This window comes from Procambarus clarkii, chromosome 67 (genome assembly GCF_040958095.1).
Source record: "Procambarus clarkii isolate CNS0578487 chromosome 67, FALCON_Pclarkii_2.0, whole genome shotgun sequence".
Classification (NCBI taxonomy): Eukaryota; Metazoa; Arthropoda; class Malacostraca; order Decapoda; family Cambaridae; genus Procambarus; species Procambarus clarkii.
Genome location: NC_091216.1, coordinates 27,368,229 through 27,381,464, shown reverse-complemented (window position 1 = coordinate 27,381,464; position 13,236 = coordinate 27,368,229). Strand labels below are relative to the sequence as shown.

At 38.4% G+C, this 13,236-nt stretch overlaps 1 protein-coding gene across 10 annotated transcripts in view; it reads left to right on the top strand.

The window, feature by feature from the left end:
- LOC123767605 (ABC transporter F family member 4) overlaps positions 1–13,236 on the top strand; it is a 55,682-nt gene continuing 42,446 nt past the window's right edge. For 5 of the 10 annotated variants that reach the window (XM_045757398.2, XM_045757406.2, XM_045757404.2 and 2 more), the window contains exons 1-2: positions 7–311; positions 12,777–12,950. In XM_045757398.2, coding sequence (XP_045613354.2) covers positions 138–311; positions 12,777–12,950 — 348 coding nt within the window. In that variant the 5' untranslated portion in view covers positions 7–137. Of the gene's footprint in view, positions 312–12,776; positions 12,951–13,236 lie in introns of all 10 variants that reach the window. The other 5 variants (XM_069310581.1, XM_045757399.2, XM_069310582.1 and 2 more) reach the window with 3 other exon arrangements.

The following is a 13,236-nucleotide window of genomic DNA, read 5'->3' as shown; positions in this document are numbered from 1 at the left end:
CGCCGAGTTGTTTACTTCGCGCACATGCAGGAGCGTCTTGAGGAGGACCCGTCGTGTGTTGCTGCTCTCCCCGTCCTCGCCACCTGCACCCACACGCGCGCCTGCCTCTCCTCTCACACCCACAACGCCTCCTCGCCATGGGTGATAAGGGCAAGAACCAGAACGGTGAGGTGTCGGAGGAGCGCCGCAAGGACGAGGATGTGGGCGCCGAGGGGGACGAGACCACTGACGACGAGGGAGGCGTGGACACTCCGCCTCCCCAGGATAGGGACGAGGACGACGAGCACCCTGACGGCGAGGGCAACTACGAGGTATACTAACGTTACTCTTGCTCGCTAAGACGGTTGTAATAGCCTTGACCACCTTCTCTCTCCCTCTCTCTCTCAACCACAACAGATGCATTGGTGCACTTTCAAGTGTGTTTGATAAGGCATTTCAAACTTAATTTGTGCCTGTTGCTTGGAGGGTCACCAACGTGGTACCCATTTTTAAGGGTAGATCTCTGGCTGTTAACTACACTACCCACCCAATTTGTTTAGTATCAGTTGTTGAGAAGTTCTTTAGAGCAAGGGTGGCAAATTCAATACGTAATAACCTCGGCAAATATTGTTTTGTGAGGAACTTGCGGAAAGTTGTCGTAGAGGGTTCATAGTTCTCTTATGACATGTTTACAATAACGTGTTTGATTCAGATAACAATAGCTGTAATTATGATGTTTATCCATGTTTTGTCTTTAGGCTTTTGATGCAGTTCCTCATAAGGTTGATCAGAAAAATATAATCTCATGGATTTTGATTAAACTGACTGAAGTGGACTGAAGCTCTGTTGAAATGCGACGTGGTTGGCATCGGTGGGAGAATTGGAGCCGAGACTATTCGTAGCGGTGTGCCTTAATGTTTTGTATTGGGTCCATTATTGTTTATAATTTGCTTTAAGGACTTTTGTGTTAGTAAATAGTATTATCAGTAAATTTACAATGACCCAGAGATACGAGCTTACAGTAAATTAAGAATATTCTGTTGTACTGTAGAGAGGCCTTTATAAGCTGCAATTTTGTACACAAGAAATGATACCCTTCATTCACTTCAACATTGATAAATGTAAATGCCTAAGTTTGGGCAACGATAGTGGTGCTATATATTGGCATAATGATATAGGTCTTAGTAAACCCGATTTTGAAAAACTGAGATGACTGTTAACTAAAATTGAGACAATGTAACAATGCATGGAATGAGGCAGGTAGAATACATTACTTTATATCTTAGTGTTAGCAATAGAAACAAACATCTTTCAGTTATGTCTTGTACCTGATAAATACCTTATCTTGTAAGGCCTCACTTGTATTATGCTCTTTTATTTCGTATCCCCATATTACAAAGTTAATTCTTAGTAATTGGAATCTTTCATGTAAAGACTACCTAGAACTTTTGTGAGGCTTAGAACAAAGGGAGATATGATAAAAGTTTAAAAGTAGATGAATAACATCTGCATGGAGATACTTTTTCTCATTTTGAGGATAGGATGCCTGTACTTAACGTAAGAACAAGGTAACTGCAGAAGACCTATTGGCCCATACGAGGCAGCTCCTATTTATTACCATCCAATCCCACTCATATGCATGTCCAACCCACATTAGAAACAATCGAGGGACCCCATCTCCACGTTATGCGGTAATTGGTTCCACATATCAACAACACTGTTACCAAATCAGTATTTACCCAAGTCCTTCCTAAATCTAAACTTATCCAATTTATACCCATTGTTTTGTGTTCTGTCTTGTATTGATACTTTTAATACCCTATTAATATCCCGCTTGTTATGTCCATTCATCCACTTGTAAACCTCTATCATGTCACTCCTAACTTTTTGCCTTTCCAGTGAATGCAATTTAAGCTTTGTTAATCTTTCTTTGTTAATCAGATTTCTAATTTGGGGAATTAACTTTATCCTACGCTGGACATGTTCAAGTGAATTTATATCCATTCTATAGTACGGCGACCAAAACTGAACTGCATAATCTAAATGGGGCTTAACCAGAGCAAGATATAGCTGAAGAACAACACCAGGTGTCTTGTTACTAACGCTTTGATTAATAAATACCAGTGTCCTATTTGCCTTATTACAAACATTCATGCATTGATCCTTTAGTTTCAAATTCTTACTAATCATAACTCCCAGATCCCTTTCGCAATCCGACTTGGCAGTCTGAACACCATCTAGGTGGATCCATGATGGTGGATCCAGCCACCATCATGGATCTGTTACAAGACCCATTGTATCTTGTAACTATCATCATTACCTAGCCTCAGAACTTTACATTTATCAGCATTAAACTGCATCTGCCAATCTTTTGACCATTTCAAAACCCTATTTAGATCAACTTGTTGTGACGAGTCGTCTTCTGTGTTAATTTCCCTACCGATTTTTGTATCATCGACAAATTTGCAAATGTTGCTACTCAAACCTGAATCTAAATCATTCATATATACAGTATTATAAACAACAGAGGTCCCAAGACAGAGCCTTGAGGCACTCCACTTAAAACATTTTCCCACTCTGACTTAACCCCATTTATACTAACTGTTTCCTTTGGTATAGCCATGCCCTAATCCAACTTAAAATAGTGTGACGGGTTGTGGTATCACAGCTATACTGAACCAAGATGGTATGGCTCTCCCTCACACAAATAAAAAAAAAATGTTCCTATTGGCCTTGCAGTGTGTAAGTTGCAGGTGGAAACAAATTAAAATCATCAAATAAATAATTAAAACAATTTACTGAAATATTAATGAACAAAAATGACACATGACAATACTTGGCTATTATTATATAGCATATCAAATAAGTAAATGAAAGTTTAACTCTGACAAAGCAAAAAGATATACTAGTGTACTGAAGACAGCTACCATACCACCACGGCATCAGACACACGGCGTTGGCTGAAGTCAAACGACGGGTGAGAGACACTAAGGTGTTCCAAGAGCACTAAGGGAGAGACAGGCTCTCCAGGGTTGTTGTTGTTGTTAAAGATTCGCTTCCTGGAACAAAGTTCCAAGTAGCACGGGCCATGGTGAGCCCGTAATTGGGCTCTCCAGGGAGGCGGCGCCCTTTATATAGTCTGGCGGTGATGACTCATCCAGTGTCAAAGCAAGGTGGACATCTGGTCAACTAGCAAACTGCTCGTTTGTGGCTGGCAGTGCCTTTGTCTTGAGCTGCACCACTGCCAGTTGAAGGCGGCTAACTGCTTGTTTGTGGTGGCAAACTACCGGTTACAGGCCTCTTGAGTCGTACTAGGTCATGCCAGGCCCTTGGGGGGTATGGAGAGGTGGCAGGGCTGATGACTCATCTGGGCTAATGTAGATGTAGACTTCCAGTGCAGAGGCATTGAAGGTGAAGGGAAAAGGCAGTTCCACTACTATGCAGGGGATTCACGTGACAATAGCACCCCCAATACCATGAGCCTCTATCTTTTTAAGGTTAATGGGGACTTCCTTTGGTCAACTATAGCACAAAACGTCCCCAAGGATGCAACTCTCAACAATTGCCAAAGTCCCAAGTACCTAGCTACTGTTAGGTAGACAGAAGTATTAGATGAAAGGAAACTTGTCCAGTCGCCTGTCCTACCACAGGAATCAAACCCAGAACCCCTGGTTGTAAGCTAGTGACATTGATCAGAAGTTTTATTCATGGTTAATAATAAGATAATTTGCAGTTTAAAAAATATATAGGTAAATATATCTTGGATTTATTAACCCGAGGGCCGCTATTTCACTAGTGGCCTTGATGAGGGACAGGAAGCTGGGAGCTTGTCAAAGGTCCTCCCCTCCCCCCCATATTTGTCCTGACGATTTTATCGAGCCAGATTTTGAAATTCAGTAGTGTTTTGGCATTGAAATTCAGTAGTGATGCGATGCAATTAGAATTTCATTGTATCAAAACCTTTTTTTTTTTTTTTCTTAGTACAAAAGACTAGGATTTTTTCAAATTTTAATGCTAGAAATAATTGTTTTTAATTATTTTATTGGTTTAACTTTTAATTTTTGTCACAAAATTCCATTTCACTGAGTACATTGGCTCCTTACCCTCATTAGAAGACTAACGTTATTATCCATTACAACCTAATATACTGTACAATAGTATAGTCTTAGTGTTTTTTATATGTACAGTATTTGAATACAGTACAGTGTATGATCATGGCACTGATTGGCCTCCTTTTGCATCCGGCTTTCCGGTAAGCAGAGTTCCATCTAAACAGAAGTCCATTCACAGAAACTTGTATAAAATTTACCTAAGTTTCAAATAATGCACAAGTAAGAGCCTGCATGTTACTGCAAGCGGTCTAAATGCTTTTGAGAGTGAGAACAGCATGTGAACACTACAGACGATGTTGAAGACTCGCTGCTATCTTCCTGTTTACAAATACCTTTAACCTTATCACTGTGGCTATATTTTAGGCAACTTTCCAGGAATTATTAATTTGACTAAACAGCTTCGGTCTTAATCCATTGACCTTTCTTAGATATGTGATCCATAGTCTGTCTACTTAAATGTACTTCCAATCATCATTCGTTAAGTGTTGTAGTAATGATCCTCTAGCTAATAATTCCTACTAACTTGTGGATTACAACACCACTGAGCTATTCACCCTAAATCATTTGTTCTCCTTTAAAAGTGATAGAGTAGCATTCAGATGTAAGAAGTCTTCTACTTCTTCAATGGTTTAGGTGTGGTATGTTAACTCTGTTGTGATGTTTTCAGTAGGCATACTTGTCACCTCAAAACACAGTACAGTACATACAGTATTTATCTTGTGAACATTGTTCCATCAGTACATCATGAAAATATTCAGCTTTCATCATTAACAATAAAGTTATTACTTTAGCATTGTATATTTCGGTGAAAATTAAGCATATGTGGCGCAAAATTTGGCATTTCCACCTATACTCCTTACTTTAGGCCTTGTTTATTTCTTAAATTGATACTTTACATCATATTCTACTTCACTGTCTAACTACTTCATACATACTTCTACAACTACATACACTACTTCACTGTGTAAATATCTATTTTCTGTAAGTATTCTTCATTATTCAATCAAACTTATGCCTACTTTTCATGACATAAATGGTTGCCTGCATATGGGTTATAGAATAATATTGTATATGGATTGAAGGCCATATCCGGGGGATAAGGCCATCACCAACATAAATTGACTGTAGACGTTCTCATAAATCTAGTGACACTCATATAGAACTGGCATAAAACAGTCATTCCTGAATGTGAAGTAATTGGTAATATGTGATCTGTATTTTTTGTCTACCTGTTTGCAATGGAAAAGTAAAATGTTATTCAAATGTTTTTCGATGAAACACGTGGTATCTGACAGGACCAGTATTACTAGCTAGTTGTTGAGCTTGGTGTGCTAGGACATGTTAAAGTATGGATAATTTGGTGATTCATGAGGTAAAAAGTAGTTCAATACAAGCTCTCTTAGCAGCCCTCTTTCAATAGTATTTTAGGTATTGTTTGTTTCATACCTTCTTGTTTGATGCTTATATGTGCCTAATTACATTTGCCTGATGATATGATTATATAGTAACTCATAAATTATGATACATCTAATGAAAACAGAAATGCTTGTGTAATAGTTCATTGGCTGAAGCTCGAGGAAAAACACCAGTGTATGCATGCATGGTAGGTCCATACCACAAAACAAGAAAAAGGGCCACATACAAACTCTATTTTAAAATATATTGTGTAGTTTAAGTACAGTATGCTCAGTCACATAAGGAGGAAAACGTAGTTAACCCTTCGACGGCTATGGTCATACCCGCCTGTGCAAACAAAAAAAATACTTATATAATTTTTAATTTGTATGCAGAATGTAAGAAAAACTAAAATAAGTGAATATCGTTTCACCGGGTGGAGGCACTCTGCAGAGTGCCTCCAATGTAACGGTTCTATTGTTACGTAAAGTATGGTGACAAATAAACACAGACACTAAGATACTATATATATATTTGGTCGAATATACAGAAGTACACAGGTGATACGTTGGTGTGAGTTGAGCGCACTGAGCGTTGGTACAGTATCTCGCAAGTGTCTGCTCTAGACCACACTTGAAAGTAGACAGACTGCAAGTCTGGCACTTGTCAACACCCGGTGCTTGACTTTGCCGATGCTTCATGTTTTATCCTCAGATGTTTCACTCTTTTATCACTTTTTCTTTATTTACATCCACAGAAAGCTATTATGTCCATATTTGCATCATAAAATGTAAAACACAGACAGTAATTGTTTAAATCATCATCGTGATAGTGACCGCATTCCCCTAATAACATTCATGGTGTTAACTGCATTCGTACCATGTAATGGTAGCAGGATTATTTTCATGGTCAAGGTAAACTCGGTTACATTCACATAGACCTCTTACATTCATATTTGCATCATACATGTAAAATCCAGACAATAATTGTTTAAATCGTCTTTTGCTGATAACCACAGTCCCCTAGGGGTTGTTTGTAGATAACAATTGCAGCCTAAGGGTTAAAGACCATTTTATTATATAAGGTACTCTGTTTTTGCTAATAGAATTTTCAGCAAATTGCTGAAAAAGACAAATATTAAAATTTTCAAGAGAATTCATTCCGTGCAAAATACTGAAAATTATACATTTATTCAGAAAGATGATAATGGAACTCCTGAAGAGGACAAACTTGCAGGGGGATATGCCTGATAAAAGTTTATTAATGGTCTATAACATGGTCACAAAGATAAATAGGGAGAAAGAAGGTTGAGTATACTGTAAGAAGATTTTATAACTATAAATAAACGCTAATTGATAATATGTAAAAACAAACTGATATCTGATAAGAGACTAAACAGGGTAAGGAAGGTCAGTACATCTCAGGGAAACAAAGCGCTGCAGTCAGACTGGAGGATGTAGCAAGAAGGGTCCTTCAAGATATGGTTCCTAAGACCTTTGTTGTTTCAAATATATATGAATGGGGCTCTCCTGAAGGAGAGACTAAAGTGAATACATGCATAACAATGTTTACAGATACTGTGATGCAAAGCTAATAAGTACACTAAGGACCGTAGAGTGCTGCAAAATGACCGTGACAAACTCCTGGACACGAGAAGAAATTGACACCATAAGACACTGCAGGAGGCTATCATTTGTATAGTACTCTTGAAGAGTATGTGGTGCCTTGAGCAGGGCACCATATACTTATGGTAAAAAAAGAATGATAGTCTTTTATATAAAATATTCAAGACACAAGTTTGCGGCAAGTACACAGCGTCTTGGTGGTATTATATTGTTCTTATGGCACCTACCTAGGATTTAAGGAAAGGAAATTTGCTTAGATAATTGCCTTGAAGCAGGCAGGCTACCAAACAAGTTGGTCAGTGTGGCCAAGTCTGCGAATTGTGGACTTGGTATTGTGGTTGTTTCTGGGCACAAGACACCACAGGTCGGACGCCATCTGATCGCTCCAGAAAGACCTCTGAACGAGAGGTCCCGGGTTCAACTCCCGGACAGGCCCTCAAATTTATGTGACGGGTTGTGGTATCACAGCTATACTGAACCAAGATGGTATGCCTCTCCCTCACATAATAAACAAAAATGCTGCTATTGGCCCTGCAGTGTGTAAGTCGCAGGTGGAAACAAATGAAAATCATCAAATAAATAATTAAACAATTTACTGAAATATTAATGAACATAAATGCCCCTGAAAATACTTGGCTATCATGTAATGCAAAGGTGAACACGTTAATATGACATTAATACAAAAATAAACTACAAGCAATGAATACAAATCATAAATACATATACTGGTGTACTGAAGACAGCTACCATACCACCACGGCGTTGGCTGAAGTCAGACAATGGGTGAGAAACACCAAGGTGTTCCAAGAGCACTAAGGGAGAGACTGGCTCTCCAGGGAGGTGGTGCCCTTTATATAGTCCAGCGGTGATGACTCCTCCAGTGTCAACGCAAGGTGGACATCTGGTCAACTAGCAAACTGCTCATTGTGGCTGGCAGTGCCTTTGTGTCGAGCTGCACCACTGCCAGTTGAAAGAGGCTAACTGCTTGTTTGTGGGGGCAAACTACCGGTTACAGGCCTCTTGAGTCGTACCAGGTCATGCCAGGCCCTGGGGGGGTATGGAGAGGTGGCAGGACTGATGACTCATCTGGGCCAATGTGGACGTAGACTTCCAGTGCAGAGGCATTGAAGGTGAAGGGAAAAGGCAGTTCCACTACTATGCAGGGGATTCACGTGACACACTGATGAATTTTGTGATTCTTTCCACCTACCTAATTTAGCCAGACTGCTACTGCCGGCAGACATCTTTCCTATGTACAAATGTTGAAGGAATAATGTACGCAAATCCTTGGGTAGTAGACAGAACAATGCTATAAAATAAGTAACATTGTCTCACTGTATTGCACAATTTATAGTTCAGTAAAAGAACAGTTGAAACATTTTACAAAATCAGTATGTTTTTTAATAATATTTATAACTAAAGGCAAAAAATACCGTAGAAAAAGTTTTCAAAATATTACAGTAGTGTCATGTACTAGTATATTAACAATACCTAAGAGTCAGGTATATATTAACAATGCAAATTTGGTACAGAATTTTCCTCATATATTTGGAAGTGTGTATCCCAGATGCATACTTATAAATAGTCTTTATCTGATGTAATTAAAGGGCAAGAAAGAGTACAAGAAGTTATTTCCATAGAAGAAATGTGCACATCAGGGCAGACATTGAAATATGGAGTGTGTGAACAATGCACAATATATGGTAAGATAAGGGGCATGATGGTGGTTTATATACAGTAGAGGGTGTAAAAGTATTCGTAATTTACTGTATAAAATACTGTATGGCAATTCATGAGAAGCACTGTACTTACCTATCAGTGACTGTGGGGGCGAGATCTAGCTCTCTCTACCCCACCTCCGATCCATTTATACCTGAAGTGCTAATTACCTCTCGACGTTAATGTTTTCATGTAATTTTTTTTTTAAGTTGTGGATGGAATTGACTTAAACAATTTCTTTTTAATTGTATTTCACTTGCTGACCACCTGCACAGGGAACAAGAACTTCTTTACATATCTTTGACTCAAATGCGTGTACAGCTTCCACTGATGTCCCTTGTCAGTTACTGTAATTCGGAATAATTAATTCCTTGTCTCTTCTCAAATTAATTAGGCTTCCTTTATCCACGTTGCCTATTCCCCCTAAAGATCTATAATATCCTCAGTAGTTGTAGTTATAATATCCTCTCTGTTTTTTCTCTCCTTTAAGGTTGTGAGAGTGAATTCCCTCTACCTGTTCAGATAGCTGAGGCCTCAATTCTGGTACTAATCTAGATACAAACTTCTGAACTTCCTCAAGTTTCTGTTTATGCTTCACAAGGTAATGGTCTCACATAGGCAGTGTGTATGGACTTGAAAGCTTCCTGGTTTAGGTTCTTAAATAAGTCTTTTGTTTGCTAACTTCCCATATGCTGCTGCTGTTACTCTGTTCACATGAGATTCTGGCATTAATGTTGTGATTCTGTCTACTTCCAGGTCTTTTTCTCTTATTGTTTCTTGTAATTGCCTTCCCTGTTTGGTGTAGTTAAATACAAGTCTCCTATACTGTACACCTGTTCTTGATGTAGATAGTGGCTGGAGTGTGAAGGTGATTGTTTTTCCTTAACCGAGAAGTAAATTAGTAAGGAACATGGTTGGTGCCATAGTGGGGTGGGTTATGTGGATTACATACTGTACTTGTATTGCGACAGCTGATAGAGAAAGCATTCACGTTGAAAAAACGTATGATAAAATGAATATAGGTGTAAAGTCTCTTAAAGAGTACAGTTTAAAGTTTAGGAGTTTAAGAGTACAGTTTAGGAGTTTAAAATGTTAACACACGCTTTCAAATACTGCAATGAAAATTGAGTCGTCCATAAAACATACCCTCATATGTCGATGATACAGTTCCTGTCGTTAATTTAGAAATTGAATCTTAACATTAAAAATTAATGTCATTTTGTTATATGATAGACTTCAAATTACACACCTCACGAGTTGACGATTTTGCAGGGAGTGTTGGCGATCAGCCCATGCTCCCTAGAACTGCAGTATTTCAATAAAATTTTTTGTCATGTAATGTAGCAGTCATTTGAGAACATTTACATTTAAAGAACTTACCATCACAATAAACAGCTGTGTAAATTGTTCATACATTTCAAAACTGTGTAGCCAAACATGCCAAATTACTATTGTATAACACAATCTGCTATAATTTTCCTTCAGTGGTATGCAGCAGACTGCAGAATTTATGTAGTTCATGGTGTAACGTGTGACTGGTTTGATACTAATGGAAGATCATACCAATGGCTATTTGATGCCCCCCCCCATGTGGTTGATATATGTATACAGTATATGAATGGGGTCTTGAGATGTGTCCAGGTAAGAATATAGTACTAAAAAAGAGAATGCAATTGATGTAGGATAGAAAGAAATGGTGGTCCTCGTGGTGTAGTGGTCAAGACACTCGCCTGGCGTTTCGCGAGCACTTAGTCCTGGGTTCGTATCCTGGCCGTGGAGGATTAACTGGGCGCCAATCCTTAACTGTAGCCTCTGTTTACCCAACAGTAAAATGGGTACCTGGTTGTTACCCGATTTGGTGGGTCGCATATTACATATTAAGTTATTCTAACCGAGAATGATAGGGATATTCTGTTACAGTAGATGTAAGTTTATTTGACATGTGGTAAACCAAAGGTAAATATATAAAAAAAAAGTTATGAAAAGAAAATGTAAAGGAAAAGTAAAGTAATGAAGGGTAAATGTAAACAAAAAGTAAAATAATGAAAAGCAAATGCAAATAAAAAGTAATACACTATGGTGGTGAAATGAGGTGGCAGTGTGGTATGTGATGTATTAGTAAACAGATGTCTTATAAATACCGGGGTTCTATAAGTTCTAAAAGTATTTTGTGCGGGAGAGTTTGAGAGGGCAACAAGCCAAGGAAGAAAAGTGGCTGATTCAGTGAAAGCCCTAATTACGAAGGGTAAAGATGGAGCGAGGCAGATAAGACATAAGGCCCTATGTTTAGTAGAGACTTAAGGTGTGTGCATGTCAAGAGAGTTCAAGTTGCCTGAATGGGAAGTCTGAAATGCATTATGGTATTAGGAGGATAGAGTATGAAATAAAAATCTCGTGGAAAAATGGGGAGTATAAGCTAGCAAATTTGTAAGATTGGGGAGTATATTGAGTGTGTTTGGTTATATTGAGAGAATGGATGATGATTGTGGATAAGTGAGTGTGTGTCTGCAAGAAGTTGAAGGTAGGAGGAGAGTAAGGCCCAAGAAGATGGTCAGAAATGGTTAGAGCTACCTATTGGTGTCTTGAGTGAGATTTAGCAGATGCATTCTAAATTCCACATAAATTTGTTTTTACTTATTTGTTGTTAATATTGTGGATGGAAGAGTCTTTCATTACGTTTTTTCAACACGTTCCATTTGCTAACCACTCGTACAAGTATGAGTACTTCCTTGGGTTTTTCAGTTCATTTCCATTTCCTACTTCCACCATTGTCCTCTTGTCCTATTTACTCTCAATTTAGAGACTGTCCTTGTCCTTGTCTATTTCTTTCCGTATTTTATACATGGTGGTAATATCCCATTCTGCTACATACTTTGAGAGCTAATTAAACTTTCTGGAACCTTTCTTGTAGTTTCCAGTCCCATTTAATTTAGGTACTAACCTTGTTGCAAACCTGTATATTTTTTCAAGCCATTTTTTAAGCTACATGTGTGAATTGTGCCAATGCTGTCATTTTATGCCATACTGTGCTGGTCAAACATAGGCTGTGTAAATTTTTTAAGAGTCTTTGTTTACTTTTTGTAAGCCTTTATTATTTTTGCCAGCTTCCCTTTTATGTACTTTGTGTTAATGCCGAAATGTTGGCTTCTTTGAAGTCGTTTGCTTTTTGTTTCTTCAAGTTGACATTTTCCTTATGATGTATATTTATTTTAGTCTCTGTCACCTCTTTCCATCTACAGTACCCTACATGTGTTGGGGTTGAACTGTAGAAGCCATTTGTCTACACTCTTGGAACTCGTCAAGGTCTTCCTTGTGTACTCACACCTTGGTTTTGCTTTCCCCTATTAGCTTTAAATGTTTTGATAATGTGACACGTATGAGAGTGCTCCCTCAGGTGGGCCATTCACAGTAACCACAAGAGACCTAGGACTGAGCCTTGAGTGACGTAACTGCTTCTTCCAGCCCAAGTTGTTCTTCCTGACTTTGACTTCTGTTTCTTGTCTCAGATACTTCCTTACCCAGTTCAGTGTCCTCCCAGTTATCCCAGCTTGCTTCTCTTATCTTGCACATTAGCCTTTTGTGAGGAATAGTATCAAATGCTTTTGATACTGCTTTCAATTGCTTTTGCTATATTTTTCATGGGTAGGGAGACATCAGCCCATAGACAGTGTAGCTTGGTATTATGATGATGAATGAGCAAATAAATTTGTTTTTGTCAGTTGTATTAGATAACTTTTAAAATGATAATGCAATATTGTATCGTGATAGGTGGGATTTTGCTGGTCGGCCGTAAGGGGTTGGCAGGTAGTGTGTGATCACAACTGAGTAAATAGGAAGTAAAATATACAATACAAAATTTAGAAAGACTAAATAGCAGAAAAAAAAGAGATTGTTTTGGGAGACAAACTACTTCGCTAGCAGCAGTCTGTTTACAATGGCGTCTCAGCAGGAGGACACGGACGAATCAAAACCACACAAGAGAAAGCCGACAGAGGAGGGGGAAGTGCCACTGAGTGAGGAGGAATTCGAAGGTTTTGACTCACAGAAAGCAGCAAAAGCAGGATCACGAAGCAAGAAAAGAAAAGTAGAAGAGAAACAAAAGGAGGATGATCAAAATGAGGTAAGATTAAGAATAGAATTGCTGGACAGGAGTCAATGATAGAGGAATTCTACCTGAAAAATATGTTAAGGCAAGAGGTAGTGATGATCAAGTACAATTGGAGGAAATTTTGAAGGGAAAATTAGCTCAAGAGATTGTAGTGTACAGGGCAAAGAAAGGAAGGTGGTCACAGTAGAAATTTGGGAATATAAAATAAAATGCAAAGGATTAACAAAAGATAAGATAATCATAGATATTTTTAAAAGGAGCACAAAACATAAATACAATGGAAGATGTAGAAGAAATA